At 42.0% G+C, this 22,994-nt stretch overlaps 1 protein-coding gene across 5 annotated transcripts in view; it reads right to left on the minus strand.

Annotated features, from left to right (window-relative positions):
* LOC132405001 (mucosa-associated lymphoid tissue lymphoma translocation protein 1-like) overlaps positions 1 to 22,994 on the minus strand; it is a 92,477-nt gene that overhangs the window by 37,825 nt on the left and 31,658 nt on the right. For 4 of the 5 annotated variants that reach the window (XM_059989663.1, XM_059989662.1, XM_059989665.1 and 1 more), the window contains 4 exons: positions 21,405 to 21,446; positions 18,848 to 18,874; positions 17,962 to 18,015; positions 11,967 to 12,170 (listed from right to left, as the gene is read on the minus strand). In XM_059989663.1, coding sequence (XP_059845646.1) covers positions 11,967 to 12,170; positions 17,962 to 18,015; positions 18,848 to 18,874; positions 21,405 to 21,446 — 327 coding nt within the window. The remainder of the gene's footprint in view (positions 1 to 11,966; positions 12,171 to 17,961; positions 18,016 to 18,847; positions 18,875 to 21,404; positions 21,447 to 22,994) is intronic. The other variant, XM_059989666.1, reaches the window with a different exon arrangement.

Genomic DNA, 22,994 nt, shown 5'->3' on the forward strand with positions numbered 1-22,994 from the left:
CCACAGTTTAAGAATAAGGGGTAGGCCATTTAGAACAGAGTTGAGGAAAAACTTTTTCACCCAGAGAGCTGTGGATCTATGGAATGCTCTGCCTCAGAAGGCAGTGGAGGCCAATTCTCTGGATGCTTTCAAGAAAGAGTTAGATAGAGCTCTTAAGATAGCTGAGTCAAGGGATATGGGGAGAGGGCAGGAACAGGGTACTGATTGTGGATGATCAGTCATGATCACATTGAATGGTGGTGCTGGCTCGAAGGGCCGAATGGCCTACTCCTGTACCTACTGTCTATTGTCTATAAAGGCACAAGGTCTCGCCAACACAGCTCTCCAGGTCATTGAAGCGCATAAGCCTCCAAACCCTACACGTCACAGGATCCTTCTTCAATGTTGGAAAGAAATGCACAATATATTATATCTGTAATTAATATTCCCAAATCATATGAACTAGTTTAAGACAGATTTCAGATTTAGTGTGGTGACTGTGAATGTGACTGTAAATCTGACATTAAAGGCTCATTTGCCATTCTTAAAGTAAAGCTTAGCATCTAAAATTCTTAACAGAAATGCTGGCACACCCAGCTCTCGGCTGAGATTGTTAAGAGCACATACCTGCCCAATAAATGTGTCTCTACATGTGTATCTTTTATATTAGCAACATGCAGAACTGTGCAAGTCTTAAACACGTAGAAAGAGTTAGGGAGGCCAAGATTTTTGTACAGTACTGTAGTAATTTTATACATTGCACTGTACTGCTGCTACAAAAAAAAACAAATTTCCTGACATACGTGAGTGATGATAAACCTGATTCTGATATGAGTCGCTATAGTGGACTGAGAGTGGAAGGGGGCAGAGAGAGGGAAGGGAGCGGGAAGTCTTAGCGAGTCAATAAACCAATTGTATGGAATCAAATAACCTTGCTTGTTGTCCCAGGTCTGAGTGTGCCACCACCTGCACACCCCCCCCCCCCCGCAGGCCCTAGTACACCTTTACTGCCCCCCCCCCCCGTCCCACATCCCTACCGCTGTGCTCCACCACGCCATTCCTAACACCCTTTGCTCCTTCCAGACCTACAAACACGCTCTGCCGTCCACATTGACAAATACAGTGCTGTGCAGAAGTCTTAGGCACACTAGATGTGTGTGTGTGTATGTGTGTGTGTGTGTGTGTGTGTGTGTGTGGACTTTTGCACAGTACTGTAGACATGAAATCAGAGGAAAAACAAATAGAAATGCACATGAGTTTATAACAGATAGTTTGATGAATCTTTAAAGGTCACAGACCTGAAAGGTCAATTTCCCCACAGAACCCGTCCCACCTTCTAGGTATTTCCAGCATTTCTTGTTTGATCACCTTTATCTTCTGCTATATTATCATGATTTTCAACAAGTGGCAGCTGAAAGTAACACTGAGAAAATTTTTTCTAGATTTTTAAAGCCAGAAGTCTTGCCTTCTCCATGTATTCCTTACAATATAAAAGGCTACTGATTCTATGCCGGTTCTCAGTGCAATTCCTTTCCTGCACTTACTCCCAATATCTTACTCTCTTTCATGCATGGGGGAAACATGCTGAAGCCAGTTAATGAATGTAACTCGGAATGCGTTATCTGGCCATATGCCCACTGCAGGAAGGGAAGCTCCTCATCAATCACCTGAACTCAGGAATGATACTTCACAGAACTCAGCAAGATACTTGGCACAACATTGTGGGTTGAAGGATCTGCGCTGTGCTGTGAGGTTTAATGCTCTGTGTGTAGTGTGTGTAGTGTAGGCTTCTGTTAGTCTTGATAGCCCATGGATTTGTGCCTTGGTAAGTTTCCAGGGTGCAACCATGGGCAAGGTTTTTTTTTGGAAGACCAGTAGTTGCCCAAGCTGCAAGTCTCCCCTCTCCATGCCACCGATGTTGTCCAAGGGAAGGACATTAAGACCCATACAGCACAGCATGGCACCGGTGTCATCACAAAGCAATGTGTGGTCAAGTGCCTTGCTCAAGGACACACACGCAGCCTCAGCCAAGGCTCGAACTAGAGACCTTCAAGTCACTAGACGAACGCCTTAACCACTTAGCCACGCGCCAACACAATGCTCTGTGTACTCCTTACTCAAAGTGGAAAGTAAATTTATTATCAGATATATGTCACCATATACTACCCAGAGATTCAGTTTCTTCCAGATGTTTCCAGTAAATACAAAAATAAAAACAATATATATATATCTATAGAGAGAGAGAGAGAGAGAGAGAGAGAGAGAGAGAGAGAGGGAGAACAATGATGTGGAGTGTAGACAACAGATAAATATGCATACGTAGACAACAGTCCATACGTAGTGCTAAGGGGAGTCATTGCTCTAAAAGAAATAGATCCATACATTACACTTCCTCCCCCTTGAGATTAATGCAACATAAAACTGTATATGTACAAATAATTCAATTTCCTTTTCGTAACCCGTATTCCAAATAAACATGCTTTCACAATAACGGTACATAACTAATTTCACTATACTAAAGATCCAGTCTTTTGGGTAGCGCTCTGCTTCTTTCAGGATGGTGGCTCCAGACCTGTTGAGCAGCAGCAGGTTTGGTGGGTGTCTTGTCTAAATGCTGATTTATACTTGTGCGTATGGGCTACGCCGCAGCCTAAGCCATAGCCCTCATTTTCACTTCTGCGTTGCTCTAAGCCATAGCAAGCAAGCATTGGTGTGCGCCAAAACATTAGTTGGCGGTGGGGCTTTTATGCCACCATGTTGAGTTTCTTCGTGACAGACATGGAGGAGGAAATGCATTTCAAACATTTTTGCATGTCGGCAGGTAGATTTGACAATTTGGTTCATCTATTTCACATCGATATACAGACATGGCGGAGAAGAAGCCACCGGAAATGCGATGCTACCAAGCGGACCAATCACAGTTTTTGTGGTCTGCGTCGCCACGACATGTAGATACTTTTTTAGGGAGTTGCACATCAGGTTATGGCGTAGGTTAAATGGTACCTATGGCGAAGATTCAACGCAGAAGTATAAATCAGGCTTGAGACAACCTTCTCAGTTTCCAGTGTCACGTTGTTGTCAGTGACATGGTCTTCACTGAAAGGAAAGTCCGGTGACTGTAATATGTCCATCTCATTGGATGAAATCAACTCAGGTGTGTTCTTCGGTAGAGTATCCAGAATCTGGTCCACATGACGTCTCCATGTATGATCTCCAACATCCACTGTGTACCCCAGTGGTCCAGTTCTTGTAGCTATCCTACTGGGTGTCCACTTGTCCTCTTGGTAATTGCATGCTAGCACTTCCCATCCAATCTCGGAGCGCTTTGCTGATTCACTTGGCAACTGGCTGAACTGCTTATTCTGCACTACCCTCTGTAGATCTGATTTCAGGAGGTCCATGCAAGATCTCAGATTCCTGCTCACGAACAGCATTGCATGTGTTTGATTTGTCATTGCATGAGCAAAGTTCCAATACACAAAAAGGAACTGTCCTCCTTGTCCTTAGCTTTAATGGACTTCCTGAAAGTTTGAATAAACTTTTCAGCCAATCCATCCACTGGTGGGTGGTGTGGAGCTGACTTGCAATGTTTGATGCCTATGTTTGTGAATAGTCTGAGTTCTTCTGACATGTATTGTTATCACTCACAATTTGTTCTGGTAAGCCGTTTCTGGTGAAGATGGTCCTCAGGGCAGAGACAGTCTTTCCTGAGATGGTTGACTTCATTGACATAACCTCCGGCCACTTTGAATGAGCACCAGGAACATGGAATCCATGAATGGCCCAGCAAAATCAATATGTACTGTTTGCCATGGTGAAAACGGCCACTCCCGCGGGTGTAACGGTGCCTGTGGGGGTTCACTTTGAACTTTTTGGCATCCCGACCAACTTTTGGCGTAATCTTCGATTTGTGTATCTATTCCTGGTCTCTGTTTAGTGCTACCATTTGGGCTGCAGTTGCCTGTTGATGCCACATTGCGAGCTTTGATTGAGTGCCCGTCTATTTGTATTTATCTGAACTACTCACATCCAGTAAGTGCTGGCCCTCCACTTTTCAATACATAAAGCTCTAAACTGCTGTTTTTGTCCACCATGCATCATATTCACCTTCTGTATGCCTTTGGGAGACGCTTTTTTGCCTGTGTAGGTCTTTAGCATCACTGAGGTCTTCTCTAATGCTATCTCAGAAAACAGTCTGTTGTAGTCAGCCTCTGAACTTACAGACAAAACTGACACTATGGCCAGTTCCATTTTCAGACACACCAGTTGTGATCCATATGATTTTGTGATCTGATTCAGTAATACAATGAGTTCCAGGCATGACAGTTCACCTTTGTCAGTCTCTGTGTTGCCTGTTTCATGTTCGGTCACTTTATGCATTTGCTTAGTTTTGTATGTGATCCTCGTCTTTCCGTGTGGTTCATATGACCTTGCTTGTGACACTTTCTGCACACTTCTTCCTTGAACCAAGTCTTCTGCATCACGGGAGGATTTGCCTCATCGATAACATCTTTGGCTTTTTGTACCATTCTGATATGTTCTGTGCATTTCACATTTTAACCTCCTTTTCCATAGTTCTGATGCATCCTTTGCTGCAGTCTCTAATGATATTGCAACGGTCAATTCCCGTTTTAAGATTAGGTCATTTTCAGACAGTAGCCTCTTTTGATTGTTTTGACTGTGTATATCACATACAAGCCTGTCTTTTAATCCATCAGAAAGTCCTTCTCTAAAGTCATCATACTGGGAAAGTTTGTGCAGTTCTGCAATGTATTCAGAAATGCTTTCATTTCCTGACTGGTTCTTTTAGTAAAATCTAAATCTCTTAGTTATTACCAGCAGTTCCAGGCTCAGGTGATTTTGTAAAATTGTGACAATTTCACTGAAAACAGCCACTCCCGCAAGTGTAGCGGCGCCTGCGGGGGTTTATTTTGAACTTATAATTTTGTGGGGGTTATATTTGAATATAAAATGATATTGGAAATCTTCCAGATGATGTATTAAACCAGAGCTTGATCTGCTCTCTGACAAACAACATTTTCACATTTGAGCAACACACACAAAATGTTGGATGAACTCAGTGGGTCAGGCAGCATCTGTGGAGCCAAATAAACAGCTGATGTTAAAGACCAAGACCCATCAGGACTAGAAAGAAAGGGGACAAAAATCAGAATAAGCATGAGGAGGGACTCCTCTGTTAGAGGCTGGCTAGTACTCCAACCCCTCCCTCCACCTTATTCTGGCATCTGAAGAGTGCCTTTTGTGCCTAGGGAATGCTGGGGTCTGCCTGCGAGTACTGTCATGCTTCTGACACCAAAATAGCATGCCCACAACTTAATAACCCTAACCTGTACATCATTGGAGTGTGGAAGGAAACCAGTGCAGTCATGGAGAGAGCATAGAAACTCTCTCTCTTACAGACAGCAGCAGGAATTGAACCCCAATCTTACAACTGGTGCTATATGGTGTTCTGTTAACCGCTATGCTAAACGGGAGATCATCAGGTGTTTCTCAGCCACATTTTTTCACTGAGGTCAACAAGAATAATTTTAAATTTTATGCTTGTGCAGTAGGTTTTTAGCCCATTTTGTCTATAATAAAGACAAAGGCAACTTGGTGATAAGGTATGCATTTTTAAAGTGAATCTCTTTATCTCCAACGTATGTAAACTGCAGCAGCTGCCCATTGTAAAGTGGTGTGGAGAGAATGTGGTTCCTGCTGTGAAAAGCATAAAAAGAAGAGATATGTTCTGATTGCTACTTGGGCTGTGGCACACAAACAAAGTCAGTGATGGATCATTTTGAGAATACTACAGAATATATTAATTTCACTGAAAAGATAAATCGGAAATAACTTTGCAGTCTAGTAAACAATACACTCATTGTCAATACAAGAGATTTTGCAGATACTGGAAATCCAGAAGAACATACACAAAATAGTGGAAGAACTGAACAGGTCAGGCAGCACCTATGGAGGGGAAAAACAGTAAATATTTCAGGCTGAGACCCTTCATTGGAACCCTTCCAGATGATGAGTTTCGGCCCGAAATGCCGGCTCTTTATTCCTCTCCACAGACAGTTCTTGTCTTGCTGAGTTCCTCCAGCAGTTTGTAAACCAAAACGTCAGCTCTCTACTCCTCTCCATAGATGCTGCCTGAGCGTCTGAGTTCTTCCACCATTTTGTGTGTTCTACCTTGTCTGTTTTCTTCCTTTTTCTCACAGCTCTCATTTACCTACCGAACAGAAAACTTCAACACTTTATCCCTTACAGCAACCCTGGCCTCGCCCTCTTGCCAATTCTCCTTTTTATTTTCTCTTCGTTCCTTCCCCCATATTCTCAATAGAAAGGGGTGTGTTTTTACATAAACACAAGAGATAGTGCAGATGCTGGAAACACACACAAAATGCTGGAGAAACTCAGTAGGTCAGGCAGTATCAACGGAAGAGAATGAACAGTCAGCGTTTTGGGTTGAGACCATTTATTTGGACTGCAAAGAAAGAACTATTGTTGCTCAGTCTATGCTGTAAAGAGCTAGTTTTCATTTCTGATGTCAAAAGTGAACAGATTTTTATCAAACTGTTATCAGTAGCAGGAAAAGCCTTTTCAGCAACAACCACAGGATGTGTGGGTGGGCACTTGCCATCTCAAGTTCAGTTTCAGTTGTTCAGCTATCTTACTTGCAAACACTCATTGCGGGGCCTTCACATCTGGCTCTGCTTAGAAAAGATCTTGATGACACAGTAAGAACTTTTGCTGCAACATGCATCACGACCCTTGAATTGGCTTGTTCGGAGATTGACGCTTTCTCACATATACCCCAATCGATGCTGACGCAGTTTGCCTTCTGTTGTTTTTAAGAGGAAAATGCCCTCAGTCCAAATGCAAACATTAAAAGTAAATCAAATAGTTAAAAGCTTTGCATTTCAGAATACATCCCATTTCTTCAAAAGTCTTTTTTTTCACAAAAACTACTAATAAGTTGGTGCCTTGTAGACCCTCTGAAACTTATTAGCCATTGTTAATAAGCTTGACAAATTATACAACCTGCCTAATTTTTTATTTACACCAGCTTGTCTTCTTTCGCGCATAGATTGTTTGTCAGTCTTTGTTCCTGAGTAGATTTTCACAAATTCTATTGTATTTCTTTATTTTTTCCATAAATGCCTCAAGAAAATGATTCTAAAGATAATATATGGTAACATATATGTACCTTAAAAAAAATTACTTTGAACTTTGAACCATGAATGAGAAGAATGAGGTGATCCATCCAAGAAGGCTGGACTGTTGGCCTGAGTGATCCAGAAATGGAGGGATGAACATTAAGATACGGGTCTTTGTACAAAAATGGGTCCTTTCTTGTAAAAAAATATGTGTAATTTATAAGACCATAAAACGCAGGAGCAAATTGGGCCAGCCCATCAAGTCTGTTCCACCATTCATTGGCCCATTTATTTTCCCTCTCAACACCAATCTCCTGCCTTCTCCTTGTAACCCTTGATGCCCTTACTAATCAAGAAACTGTCAACCTCTGCTATAAATACCCAACAACTTGACCTCCACAACCACTTCTGGCAATGGATTCCACAAATTCTCCATCTTCTGGCTTAAGAAGTTCTTCACCATCTCTGTTTTAAAGGGATATCCTTCTATGCTGCGGTGATGCCCTCTAGTCCTAGACTACCCCACTGCAGGATACATCCTTTCCAATGTTTATCCTACCTAGACTTATCAATATTCGACAGGTTTCAATGAGATACCCCCTCATTCTTCTAAACTCCAATAAGTACAGGCCCATAGCTATCAAACGCTCCTCATATGTTCACAATTTCACCCCTGGGATCATTCTATAAATCTCCTCTGGACCCTCTCCAATGGCAGCACATCTTTTCTTAGATATGGGCCCAAAACTGCTGACAATACTCCGTGTGGTCTGACCAATGCCTTATACAGCCTCAGCATGACATCCCTGCTTTTATTTTCTAGTCCTTTTGAAATACACGTTAACATTGCATATGCCTTCCTCACCATCAACTCAATCAGCAAGTTAACCTTCAGCGAATCCTGCACGAGGACTCCGAAGTCCCCCTGCAGCTCCAATTTCTGAATTTGATTCCCACTTAGAAAATAGCCTACCCCTTTATTCCTTCTACCAAAGTGCATGAACATACTGTACGCTTTCCTGAACTATACTAGGACTATTAAAAGCCACTGCTATGGAAAGTGATAGTTTCCACCTCCAGTTTACTTTCAACACTTATTAATTTCAAATCAGGCTGAGTACTTTTTTAGGTATCTCCTTTACCCAATACAATGGCCACTGAGTGTACGTTCATGGTCTTCTGCTGCTGTAGCCCATCCACTACAAAGTTTGATGTATTGTACATTCAGAGATGCTCTTCTGCACACCACCATTGTAATGCGTGGTTATGTTAGTTACTGTTGCCTTCCTGTCAGCTTGAACCAGTCTGGCCATTATCCTCTGACCTCTCTCATTAACAAGGCATTTTTGCAAAATAAGTGACATTCACTGGATTTTTAATTTACTTTTCTCACAATCTCTGTAAACTCTAGAGACTGTTGAGCATGGAAATCTCTGGGGATGAGAAGTTTCTGAGATACTCAAACAACCCCATCTGGCACCAACATACTGTCCACAGTCAAGGTCACTTAGATCACATTTCGCCCCATTCTGATGTTTGGTCTGAACAACAACTGATTCTCTTAACCACGGCTGCATGCTTTTATGCATTGAGTTACTGCCATATGATTGGCTGATTAGATATTTGCATTAATAAGGTGTACAGGTGTCCTAATAAAGTGGCCAAAAAGTGTTTCAAACTTCTATCTCACACTCTTAAAATACTGCCTAAGAATAACATTTCTTATTTTTTGCTGTTTTTCTATCTGTGAGAATTCTTTAATGTGACAGGTTGTTTAACAGATGCTTGAAGCCAGAAATCACTGGTTAGACCATATGACATAGGAGCAGAATTAGATCATTCAGCCCATCGAGTCTGTTCTGACATTCCAGCATGGCTGATTTATTATCGCTCTCAAACCCAATCTCCTGCCTTCTCCCCATAACCTTTAACACCCTGACTAATCAAGAACCTATCAACCTCCATTTTAAATATATCCAATGACTTGGCCTCCATAGACATCTGTGGAAATGAATTGCACAGATTCACAACCCTCTGGCTTGTCTCTATTCTGAGGCTGTGCCCTTTGGTCCTAGCTTCCAGGTGTTTTTGCTAAAAGACAGCCGCTCCCTGGATAGTTTTTAAAATTTTTTTATTACCATTCTCTGTAAACTCTAAAGACTGTTGTGCATGAAAATCTCAGGAGACCAACAGCTTCTGAGATACTCAAACCACCCTGTCTGGCACCAACACAATCATTCCACAATTGAATCTCTTGACCATGTCTGCATGCTTTTATGCATTGAGTCATTGCCACATGATTGGCTGATTAGATATTGACAGTAACGAGCATGTATACCTAATGAAGTGGCCACTGAATGCCTTTTACGTGTTAACCACCAGATCTCTTCCATCTAGTTTGACTGGTTTCAATATCAAGGCCAAAGAGTCAACAAGGACAGCATGGAAAGCAGAACATACAGGCAGTTCTAATGCTGTTGCACATGTACGTTCTCTGAGGGGACACAGGATATGAATCTCTTGCAAAGAACCTTCACCCAACTTTCTGTGGTCAATTAACTTCACCCAGTTCATTAAACACATTTAACACCCAACATCTTTACCTCTAATGCCACCAAACAGCTCTCTGCAAAATGAGAAATTTGTTGATATGTTGGCACCCAACAACAACAAGGCAGCTCTGACTTCAAGTCATGGTGGAAAACATAGTTCACAGAACAAAGAACAGCACAGTACAGGCCCTTTTTCCCACATTGTTGTGCCAAACTTTTAACCTACCTTAAGATCAATTTAACCCTTCCCTCAAACTTCAAAGTTCAAAGTATATTTATTATTAAAGTATGTATGCAGAATACAACCCTGAGATTCTTCTTCTCACAGACAGCCACAAAACAAAGGAACATCATGGAACCTGCTCAAAGAAAGCATCAAACACTCCACACCACAAAAAAGAACAAATGGCAAACAATGAGCAAAAAAATACACAGAAAACAAAACATCAAACCACAGAGACCTTGAAACAGTCTAGTTCAGTTCAATTTAACCCTGTGTCATTCAGTAACTGCAGGGCACAGAGCCAGTCTGCCCCGATGAAAATCACACAATAAAAGGAGTAACCAGTCACACGTATAACATGTGTCAATGCAAACTGCGTCAATTCAACTTTGCCCAAGACCCAAGAACCCAGCACCTTCCTCTGGCAGCAATGAGTGAGAGAGAGAGAGAGAGAGAGAGAGAGAGAGAGAGAGAGAGAGAGAGAGAGAGAGAGAGAGAGAGAGAGAGAGAGAGCCGTCAAACACAGCTGACGGCGCTGACCACCAACAGCAACACCTCCCCCTCCACTCTCTGCTTTTATCCTCATTGATCTCAAAGTTGCTCGCGCATTAATCAGCACGATTGGTGAGAAATCAAGTTGATCATGGGCTCATGCTGTGTCTCCAGGCTTCCTGCGCTCCAGGCCACATACTCCACTCCAAACCTCACTGAACTTCCTCAGAAACAGCAAAGCGCCCGATCGCTCAATTCCCTGAAAACACGCAATCAGGATGTAAATGACGGGTTCCAATCACATGCAGGTTAGTAGTGGAATCATATTTGAAGGAAGAAGAAGTAAAAGAAGTAGTTTTGTGGACAGTCTGAAGGGCATGACCCTCCATTTTACTTTCATCCAGGTGCCACAGAGTCTCTTCAATGTCTCTGGTGTATCTGACTCTACCACTACCCCCAGCAGCATGTTCCACATACCCTCACTCTCCCTGTAAAAAACCTACCTCTGACATTCCCCCCCCCCCCAACCTTGTATGTTCCTCCAGTCACCTTAAAATTATCGTCATCTTCATCATAATTACATGCCACGTCATATGACGTGGGCAGTCATGGTCTCATGACCATGATTGCACTTGGCAAATTTTTCCACAGAACTGGCTTGCCTTTACTTTCTTCTGGGCAGTGTCTTTACAAGACGGGTGACTCCAGCCATTATCAATACTCCAGAGATTGTCTGCCTGGCGTCAGTGGTCACATAAACAGGACTTGTGATCTGCATCAGCTGCTCATTTGACTGTCCACCACCTGCTCCCGTGGCTTCATATGACCCTGATCCCGGGTGGGGGGGGGTTTGCAAGCAGGTGTTGCACTTTGCCATAAGGGGACCTCCAGGCTAGCAGAGGGAAGGAGCACCTTACACCTCCTTTGGTAGAGACATATCTCTACCCCTCCACTCATTTACGCCCCCTCATAATTGGCAACATATCTATTATTGCTGTCCGCAGTAACAATGAAAAAAACTGAGATCAGTTTAGTCTATGCAGCCAAAGAGTGCAATTATGGGATATTTTTAAAGATTAGCTTTATTTTATGTCACATGTACAACAAACCATACAGTGAGGTCTGTCGTTTAGTAAAAACATGAATTAAATCAACAAGAATTGTCCTCGGCAGCCTGCAAGTGTCAGCATTTTTACCTTCTATAATGCAAATTCACACTTCATCAGGTTCCCAAGTAGGGTCTCGGTCTGAAAAGTTTATTCCATGGCATAAATGTGCTGCCTGACCTGTTCAGTTTCTCCAGCATTTTGTGTGTGTTACTCTGGATTTCCAGCATCTGCAGAATTTCATGTTTATGATTCATTGCATTTAAAACTTAGTAACAGCATACTCAGAGATATTAATTCAATCCAATCCTTCTTTTCTTTAATCACACTATGACCAAATACATTTTTAAATACAATAAATTTGATACCTTAAGTCAGATATAAAGACCAGTATCATCAGATCCATTTCATTCAAAAATGCCGAATATCCAAAATAAATCAAAAATGTGCATACCATACACTCCCTTGTCCAGCAAGAGCAGGAATTCATACACGGCGTTGCGCATCTCTGATTCAGTGAGGTCCAACAGAGATACAACTTTAAAATCGAGCTGTCGTAGCAAATTGGTCAGTTCATATACATCCACCATCGGTGCCTTCAGCTTAGGATGGTTGTGATAGGACATATTGCCAATCAGAAGAGCCACCTTGTCTGTAGCTACAAACATAATGGTTTAAAACAATGTCACTTTAAAAGCATATGAAGGTACCCTCTTGTAATTATCAGCAATTAATACAGAGGGTTCTTTAAGGTTGTTAGAGCTGGGGGTGGTAATGGGGATAAGCTCCCACTACCTGTTTGCAAAGAAAAAGAATTTCAGGATGTATATTGTATACATTTCTCTGACATTAAATATACCTATTGAACCACCTATTAAATGCTTCCAATGGTGTGTGTCTGGAATAGCCTCTGTCATCCAAGTTCGGCTCCTGGTCTTCATGCTATTAGGCTATTCAAGCTATTAAGCAACTAAGTACGGTGGAATATGTACACAATGCTGATGAAGGGTCTCGGCCCGAAACGTTGGCTACTCTTTTCTCACAGATGCTGCCTGACCTGCTGAGTTCTTCCAGCGTCATGTACATATTCTTTGATCCACAGCATCTGCAGTTGTATTTTTGTGTTAAGTACGGTGGAGCCTTTTCTACTGACACAAGAATGAGAAAATTCAGATTACTGCCACCTTAGAACCACACTTCAGGCAGAGGGGAATTGTCAGCCATGGTTGCATCCAGAGGAAGGAAAACTCTGATCTCAAACCTCTGCTGCCTTGTGGCTATACCCACCCATGGGGAAAACTTTGAGAGTAAATTTTGAGGAAAAATCTGAAGCTGGAGTCCCTGCATTGAGTGCAATGCTGAACTGCAACTCCTCTGAGACTGCTGGTACCAAACAGTTTCAGTCTTTGCCATTCATTTGAGTTCATCAGCTGTGTGGAGAGTGAGAGCTTGCTATATGGGCAACAGCTTGCTCTCCATACCATACTGCTGTACCTTGCATATCTAGACAGCTGGGATGCAACACTCATGGTCAACCCTGACCAACAGAGGCCTAAGAGATTAAGGATGGAAAACAATCCTTGGTCAAAATTTGTCTTCCATTACATAAACGTTTTTCATTAAAATCCCATTGTCACTACTCCATGGTTTTTGCACATCTCTGCAAATTACCATCCTACCCACATGGTATTTTATAGATCACTCCTAGCTCTGCTTTATAGAACATAGATCATTATAGCACATTATAGGCAATTTGCCCCTTGATCTTGTGCTAAACTCTCAACCTACTCCAAGATCAATCTCACCCTTCTTTCCTACATACCTCTCCATTTTTCTTTCATCCATGGGCCTATCTAGTAGTCTCTTAAATATCCATAATGTATCTGACTCTACCATCATCCCTAGCACTGCATTCCATGCATCCAGCTTGTTGTGGTTCGGTGGCTTGCATGCCTGAATGACCCAGAGAACTATGTTGGTTGGAGTCAGGGCTTTATGCTTTGGCTCTTGGTGGATTCACCCATGCCAAACAAGTCAAAGGGTAGTAGTCAGACTAAGAGAAGTCCACCTTTCTTCCAGGTTCTGGGGTTCAACTCAGGAAGCTACTGACGTGATGAAGGAAGTCATGAGCATCACCAATGGAGGATCTCCATTGTTGCCCCAAATGCCAGCAACATAATGGACAAAAGAGAGTAGATGGACATCTCCCCATACTTCTCTCAACTCCTTGGGATAAATGTCCTCTCATTATTTATATATCTCTAACAAGTCGCCTCTCACCCTTCTCAAACCATTCTGGTCCTCTTTCACTCCTCACGATGTAGTTCACTTTGTGTGTATTTCAGTCAGATTTTGCTAAACTTCATATCATGAAACAACCAAAAGGGGACAAAAGTTAAACCTACCATTAGTTTTTAATTTAGAAATACAGAGCAGAATAGGCCCTTCCACGCAATGCCCCACAGCCCAGCAACCCACTCATTTAACCTGAGCCTCATCACAGGACAACTTACAATGACCAATTAACCTACTAACCGGTATTTGAATAGTGGGGCGGTGGGGAGCATCAGTGCTTCTGCTAGCGTGAGTGGGGGGGGGTGTGTTTTGATGTTTTTGCTGCTGCTGCTTCTAATAAAGGAGAGGGGTCTTCAGAGTTTCAGTGTTGCTACCACACCTTCTATGGGGTTTCTTTGTTTTGTGAATATCTGTGAAGGGGATGTATGGTGTATCGGAAAGATGGGTTAGTTGCCAGAAGGGGTGGTGTGGCTCTGTACATAAAAAATATTATTAAATCATTGGAAAGAGATGACATAGGATTAGAAGGTGTAGAGTCTCTATGGGTTGAGTTAAGAAATGGCAAGGGTAAAAGGACCCTTATGGCAGGCTTCCAAACAGCAGCTGGGATATGGATTACAAATTACAGCAGGAGATAGGAAAGGCGTGTCAGAAGGGCAAAGTCATGATAATCGTTGGGGATTTTAACATGAAAGTGGATTGGGAAGACCAGGCCAGTACTGGATCTCAAGAAAGAGAATTTGTAGAATGTCTAAGGGATGACTTTTTAGAACAGCTTGTTGTTGAGCCCACGAGGGGATCAGCTGTGCTGGACTGGGTATTGCGCAATGATCCCGAGGTGATAAGAGAGCTTGAGGTTAAGGAACCCTTAGGGAACAGTGATCACAACATGATCGAGTTCTCTTTGAAATTTGAGAGGGAAAAAAACAAAACCTGACATGTCAGTATTTCAGTGGAATAAAGGAAATTACAATGGCATAAGAGGGGAACTGGTTAAGGTTAACTGGAAAGGGACATTTGCAGGAAGGACAGCAGAGCAGCAATGGCTGGAGTTTCTGTGAAAAGTGAGGGAAGTGTAAGACAGATATATTCCAAATAAGAAGAAATTTTCAAAGGGAAGAAGGACACTATTGTGGCTGACAAGTGAAGTCAGAGCCAAAGTAAAAGCAAAAGAGAAGGCATACAAGGAAGCCAGAGCTAGTGGAAAGAGGATTGGGAAGCTTTTAAAAACTTGCAGAAGAAAACTAAGAAGGTCATTCGGAAGGAAAAGATGAATTATGAATGGAAGCTGGCAACTAATATCAAAGAATATACTAAAAGCTTTTTTAAGTACATAAAGCATAATAGAGAGTCGAGGATAGATATAGAACCAACACAAAATGACACTGGAAATATTGTAATGAGAGACGCAGAGATGGCAGAGGAACTGAATGCGTATTTTGCATCAGTCTTCACAGTGGACATTTAGGAGTGTCAGGGAAGTAAGGTTTGTGCAGTGAAAATTACAACTGAGAAGGTGCTCAGGAAGCTTAATGTTCTGACGTTGGATAAATCTCCTGGAACTGATGGAATGCATCTTTGGGTTCTGAAAGAAGTAGCTGGAGAGATTGTGGAGGCATTAATGATGATCTTTCAAGAATCGATAGATTCTGGCATTATACTGGATGACTGGAAAATTGCAAATGTTACTCTGCTACTTAAGGAGGGTGGGAGGCAGCAGAAAGGAAACTATAGACCTGTTAGCCTGACATCAGTGGCTGGGAAGTTGTTGGAGTCGATTGTTAGGGATGAGATTATGGCGTACCTGGAGGCACATGACAAAATAGGCCAAAGCCAGCATGGTTTCCTGAAAGGAAGATCCTGCCTGACAAACCTACTGCAATTCTTTGAGGAAATTACAAGCAGGGTAGACAAAGGAGATGCAGTAGATGTGGTGTACTTGGATTTTCAGAAGGCCTTTGACAAGGTGCCGCACATGAGGCTGCTTAGCAAGGTAAGAGTCCATGGAATTACAGGGAAGTTACTAGCATGGATGGAACATTAGCTGATTGGCAGAAAACAGAGAGTGGGAATAAAGAGATCCTGTTCAGGCTGGCTGCCGGTTACCAGTGGTGTTCCATAGGGGTTGGTGTTGGGACCGTTACTTTTTACAAAGTATGTCAATGATTTGGACTATGGTATTAAGGGCTAAATTTGCCAATGATACAAACATAGGTGGAGGAGCGGGTAGTGTTGAGGAAACAGAGAGCCTGCAGAGATACTTAGATAGCTTAGGGGAGTGGGCAAAGAAGTGGTAAATAAAATACAAACTTGGGAAGTGTATGGTCATGTACTTTGGTGGAAGAAATAAATGGGAAGACCATTACTTAGATGGTGGGAGAATTCAAAACGCAGAGATGCAAAGAGACTTGGAAGTCCTTGCGCAAGATACCCTAAAGGCTAACCTGCAGGTTGAGTTGGTTGTGAAGAAGGTGAATGTAATGTTGGCATTCATTTCTAGAACTATAGAACATAAGAACTGGGATGTGATGTTGAGGCTCCATAAGGCACTCGTGAGACCACACTTGGAGTATTGTGTGCAGTTTTGGGCTCCTTATTTTAGAAAGGATATATTGACATTGGAGAGGAGTCAGAGAAGATTCACGACAATTATTCCAGGAATGAGAGGGTTAGTGTATGAGGAACATCTGGTAGCTCTTGGGCTGTATTCCCTGTGATGAAGGGAAAGGTAAACTTAGGTAGAGGGATAGGTAGATGGGGGAATGGATTAAGGGGTATGATTAGCTTATGATCAATTGTCTTATAGGTGTCTTATGTTACTGGGTGATCAACCTGATGCAATAGCGCAAGGTACCACGAATTCAATAAAACCATAAAACAAGCGATACTTCATCAAACTTTACTTTTTATTCATTGCATGCTATGGGGGAAGTTAAGGACTGATCTCCCAAAGAGACAGTCCGGACACTGCCCACCCCCGAACACAATTCCACTTAATTTATTACATTGATCATTACAGGAAATATTATAATTATGCGAGTTAATACAGTTTTTCAATAGTTTCGATCACATGCTAAGATACAATTCGATGTAAGGTCATTATTGGTTAGTTATAATTATTTCTGCCAAGATTAGCCTGGTTACAACTTAACTTCCTCATATTGGCACCTCCCCCTGACACTCCCCCCTTCTCTCGATGTTATGTCCCATATTTAGTTATGCCTTAAGATGCCCCTTCAATCATATCATAACCATATTTCGTTATGCTTAGCACTTTTAGAGAACAATGCCTAATGCATCACCTGTTGCTGGGTAGAGTTTCTTTCTGACTGCCGGTAACATAAGGAACTTATAAGACAATTGATCATAAGCTAATCATACCCCTTAATCCATATGCCTATCCCTCTATCTAAGTTTACCTTTCCCTTCATCACCTGGAGTTCAGGAGAATGAGGGGAGATCTCATAGAAACATTCCAAATGTTAAAGGCCTGAACAGATTAGATACGGCAAAGTTATTTCCCTTGGTAGGGGATTCTAGAACAAGAGAGTACGACTTGAGGATTGAAGGACGTCCTTTTAGAACTGGGAAGTGGAAAAATTACTTTAGTCAGAGGGAGGTAAATCTGTGGAATTTGTTGACACGAGAAGCTATGGAGGCTAAGTCATTGGGTGTATTAAGGCAGAGATAGATAAGTTCTTGATTAGCCAGGACATCAAAGGTTACGGGGTGAAAGCAAGGGACTGGGGATGACTGGAAGAATTGGATCAGCCCATGATTGAATGGCTGAGCAGACTCAATGGGCTGAATGGCCTACTTCTGCTCCTAAATCGTATGGTCTTATGGTCTAAGAGGATGAATTTTAGGTTATATACTGTATACATACTCTGATGTCAAATGAACCTTTGAAGCATCACGACTTTGGACTGTGGGAGGAAACCGGAGCACCCGGATGAAACCCATGCACTCTCGGGAAGAACGTGCAAGCTTTCTGCAAGGATGCTGGAATTGAACTCCAAACTCCGGACTGCTCTGAGCTATAACGGCTTCACACTAACCACCACACCACCATGGCGCTTCACTAGTTTGGTTCATTGCAGTTGCATCATATCTACATGTAACATAACAAAGCAACATAAAAGGACAAAACTTACCATAATGTCTTCGGTTAGTTTCTAAGTCCAGCTGCCCAGCCTCACCAGGGTTATCTAACAGCCATGAAAAATATTAGTATTTCTGTACATCTAATCACAGTCTTACTTTCTTCTTTAGTCATATCGACTGACTAATTAACACCCACCACCACCCTCGCCCAGACAAAAAACATTGTTTCATTTGGGGATATACATGGTTGAATGATAATAAACTTGAACTCACACCACCAGGTTCAGGAACAGTTATTACCCCTCAACCATTAGGCTCCTGAACCAGAGGGAATAACTTCACTCAACTTCACTTGCCCCATCATTGAAATGTTTCCAAAACCTACTGACTCATTTTCAAGAACTCTTCATTTCATGTTCTCGATATTTTTTCATTTTTATTTATTATCATTATTTCATTCTTTTTGTATTTGTACAGTTTGTTGTCTCTTACACTCTGGTTGAATGCCCAGGTTGGTGAGTTGATTCTGTTATAGTTATTATACTATGGATCTATTGAGTACACCCACAAGAAAATGAATCTTACGGGTGTATAAGGTGACATATATGTACTTCAGTAAACAAACTTACTTTGAACTTCTAAACTTTGAACTTTCCCACCCTGGGAAAAGGTCTCTGGCTGTCAACTCAATCTACGTCTTTTAACATCTTGTATACCTCCAACGTCTCGTCTCGTCTCATCCTCCTTCACTCCAAAGTGAAAAGCCCTAGCTTGCCTAACTTATCCTCATAACACATAAAGTGCTGTGACAGTTTTCAATGAGAACAACAGCATAACCAAAGGGGTAACACATATCCAGGCACGTTATAGTTACATTACAGAAGCTCAAACTTTATTTTATAGAGACTGGAACACACAGTGATAAAAATCACTTACTTCTCTCTTCAGAAAACGTCAATTCATCTGAAAGAGTCATCAAACCAAAATATTGGTTGTGGTTAAAAAAACGAGCCCTTATTTTCTTTTGTTTAGAAGTCTAACAGAGATCCCGTTTGAACTACAGATTAAAATAACATCCAGAAAGGGGAAATAGAACAGCACATAATGAAGCAAGGTGGACATACATAAAAGACCATAAGGCCGTAAGATATAAAAGCAAAATTAGGCCATTTGCCCATCATGTCTTCCCTGTCATTTCATCATGGCTGATCCATTTTTCCTCTCAGCCCCAATTTCCTGCTTTCCCCTTGCATCCCTTCATGCCCTGCCCGATCAAGAATCTATCAAACTCTGCCTTAAATATACATTAAGACTTGGCCTCCACAGGTGCATGTGGCAACAAATTCAACAGATTCACCACTCGCTGGCTAAAGAAATTTCTCCTCATCTCCATTCTAAAAGGATGCCCCTCTATTTTCCCACCATAGGAAAAATCCTCTCCACATCCACACTATCAATAAAATCGCCTTCTACTCAATCTCTCTTTATATGGCAAACCTACCATCCCTGAACTATTGGGGGCAATACCCACTATGGCAAGTATATAAATTCTTATCAGAATACAGATTTATTTATCAAATATACACTACATTGAAATATACAATGAAATATGTTGTTTGTGTTAACCACCAACAAACTCAAGGATGTACTGGGAGCAGCCGCAAGGCAGTCTTGGGCGAGTTTTAATCAATGTGGTTTTGGATTGGATTCTCCAGTTCATGTTATGATGTGCTTCTGCTTTCTGGTGCTCCTTTTATCATTGCTTTTTTGAACAATTTTGATCTGGACAGCCTTCACAGAAAAGTGCTAGATTGAGCTGAACTGAATATTTCGATGCTTTCGATATTTTGTTTTATATTCTGTGTTTTTTGCTCTTTTTTGGCATTTGCACTATTTGTTTTTCTTGTACATTGGCAGGGGGGTGGGTGGGGGGGTTGATGCTTTTCTTTGAACATGTTCCATAGTGTCCTTTGTTTTGTGGCTGTCTGTGGGAAGAAGAATCTCAGAGCTGTATACTGCATACATACTTTGATAATAAATGCACTTTGAACTTTGGATCTTCAGAGGGTGGCCACACATTCTGGTGCCAAGTTAAGCTTAGACAAGTTATACAATACTGCGGGAGTGGTCTGACAAAAGCCCTATGTAACTACAGTGTTCTCCAGTGTTCAGTCCACTTATAATAAAGGCTCACATATTTTAGTCCTTTTTCATGACTTGCTGGCCCTGCATGTTGTCTTTCAGTGACTTTGAGCATCCACAAACCCAGTTTCTCACATTTTTCTACATTATATTCCACCTGCCTTGTTGTGGATAGCATTGTAGCATAGCAGACATCCCACCCTGCAAAATCTCATTTTAGGGAGGTAGCACCATCAATTTGCGGGAGACTCCTGGAACTTCTGAGAGAGATGGGATGTCTGCAGTTGAGTAGCTCCCTAGCAGCTAGCCAGCTAGTTTAAATAATGTTAGCTATGCTAATGAACGAATGACACCTGTTAAACTCACCTCAACATGTCTTTTACATTTTAATCCACCATGGGCAATAGAAAAGTCACTCTTGCAAACAGTGCAGAGGACAACACTGTCATTATGTTTGACCCCTATTAGGCAGGGGTACACTTTAGTGTAGACTGGGGTGAAGTACATTTTATATTTTCTTTTTTGGAACACTCTGCCATGGCACTCTCTCTCTCTCTCTCGCTCGTTCTCTCTCTCGCTCTCTCTTGCTCGTTTTCCCTCTCTCTCTCTCTCTCAAAAAAATCGACTTCCGGGATATTGTATATAATTTGTACGCGTCGGGGAACCGCTATCAATATGTGAGAGACTCCTGGAACTTCCAGGAGAGGTGGGATGTCTGGTATAGTGTGTTAGCAACATAGGTTCGATTCCCACTGCTGTCAGTAAGGAGTTTGCATTTGCTTCCCGTGACTATGTGGGATTCCTCCCACATTCTACTGAAGTGCGTGTAATTGGGCAGCTTGGGCTTGTTAGAACAGGAAGGACCTGTTACCGTGCTGAATCTCTAAATAAAATAAATATAAATAAAATAATGCTCCTACCCATTCACTTAATTTGTCCATATCTCCATGAAGCTTCTTTACTTCTTCCTCTATACTATGATGAATTACTGTTTATTTAGATTTACTTATTTACTTATACAGCACAGTAACAGGCCCTTCCGGCCCAACAATCTACTCAATTTCACACATGTGACCAATTAACCTATGAACCCGTTTGTATTTGGAATATAGGAGGAAACCGGAGCACCCAGAGGAAATACACGTGGTCATGGGAGAAGGCACAAACGCCTGACAGACAATGGAAAAATTGAAGCCAGGTTGCTAAACATTGCAATAGCATTACTCTAACCTCTACGCTACCGTGCTCCGATCTGACTCTGCTGAACTTCCTTTCCTTTAGGCCATCCCTGTTTCCCATGAGAAAAGTCAGTTGAAAGTGAACAAGCCACAGAGTAAACAGCATATCTTACCTTCATCACATTCCACCGCAATCGCTGCACTGTGTCTGGGCACTGACAATTAGAGTAATAAAACACAAATTTAGTATTGGCATCATATAGCCATGCCCATTTCTGAAAAGAGAAAACTAATGAAGTGCCAATCATCTTAAAGTCAAGCAAATCTTTTATTTTGCTTTAAAAATTGTTTTTTTTTTTCCCTCTAGTGATCAAAATGCTTTAAACTCGAGTACCTTGTGTGATCTAGTTACCATGTTGAGAACTATCAAAACTAATTTAAGCATTGGGGTAGAAGAATTGGTACCAACCTCATTACTTTTTGTAGAGACAATGCACAGCATTGAAAAAGGAGATCTCTGCCACATCAACACACATCTGGGAGTCTCCTTGGAGTGTGAATCAGGGCAGATGGGGTTCTGAACCTCTGAGAAACACAATACAGACCTGACATCTGATGAGCTTCGCCAACCTACAATAGACTCAATGGACCAAATGGCCTAATTCTGCTCCTATGTCTTATAAACTCTCTATAGTTTCTAGAAATTTAACGTATTTATTTATTTGTTTGTTTGTTTATTGAGATACAACATGGAGCAGGGCTTTCTGGCCCAGTGAGCTGCACTGACCGGCGACCCCTGATATAACCCTAGCCTACTGGTATGACTCTGAAAACCAGAGCACCGAGAGGAAACGAGCAGTCACAGGGAGAACGTACAAACTCCTTACAGAAGCAGTGGGAATTGAACCCGGGTCGCTGGTACTGTGAAGCATTGTGCTCACCACTACACTGCATGCTGCCCATGGTACGGAAGCTGCTCTGATATTACAGGGGAAAAAAAGCTTTAACATATGAGGTTCTGCAGATGCTGGAAATCCAGAGTAACACACACAAATTGCTGGAGGAACTCAGGAGGACAGGCAGCTTCTTAACTCAGAGGGTCATGAGAGTGTGGAATGAGCTGTCAGTGCAAGTGGTGCATGACAGCTCGATTTCAACACTTAACAGAAGTTTATGTAGGTACATGGATGGGAGTGGTATGCAGGGCTATGATCCAGGTGCAGCTTAATGGGACTAGGCAGCTTAAATGGTTCGGCATGAGCTAAATGGACTGAAGGGCCTTTTACTGCACTGACTTTTCTCTGACTATAACTCTATCTCATCATGGTTCTAGTACCTTATTGCCTGCCTGAACTGCACTGTCTGTGACGGTAACTCTTCATTCAGCATTTTGTTATCACTTTACTTTTTATTACCTGAACTCAATGTTGAACGGGAAGTGTGTGAGACAAGCTTTTCACTGTTCTGTGGTACATGTAACAATACATTCGTTGATCAAGTGCCATGTCGTATGACGATCGTGGTCTTTCCATGACAAGGATTGTTCTTGGGAAATTTTTCTACATAAGTTGTTTGTGATTGCTTTCTTCTGGGCAGCGTCTTTACAAAGCAGACAATTCCAGCCATTATCAGATTGTCTGCCAGGTGTCAGTGGTCGCATAACCAGGATTTGTGATATTCACAAGTTGCTCATATGACCATCCACTAACTGTTCCCATGGCTACATGTGACCCTGATCGAGGGGCTGAGCAGGTGCTACACCT

Source organism: Hypanus sabinus, chromosome 14 (assembly GCF_030144855.1).
Source record: "Hypanus sabinus isolate sHypSab1 chromosome 14, sHypSab1.hap1, whole genome shotgun sequence".
Taxonomy (NCBI): Eukaryota; Metazoa; Chordata; class Chondrichthyes; order Myliobatiformes; family Dasyatidae; genus Hypanus; species Hypanus sabinus.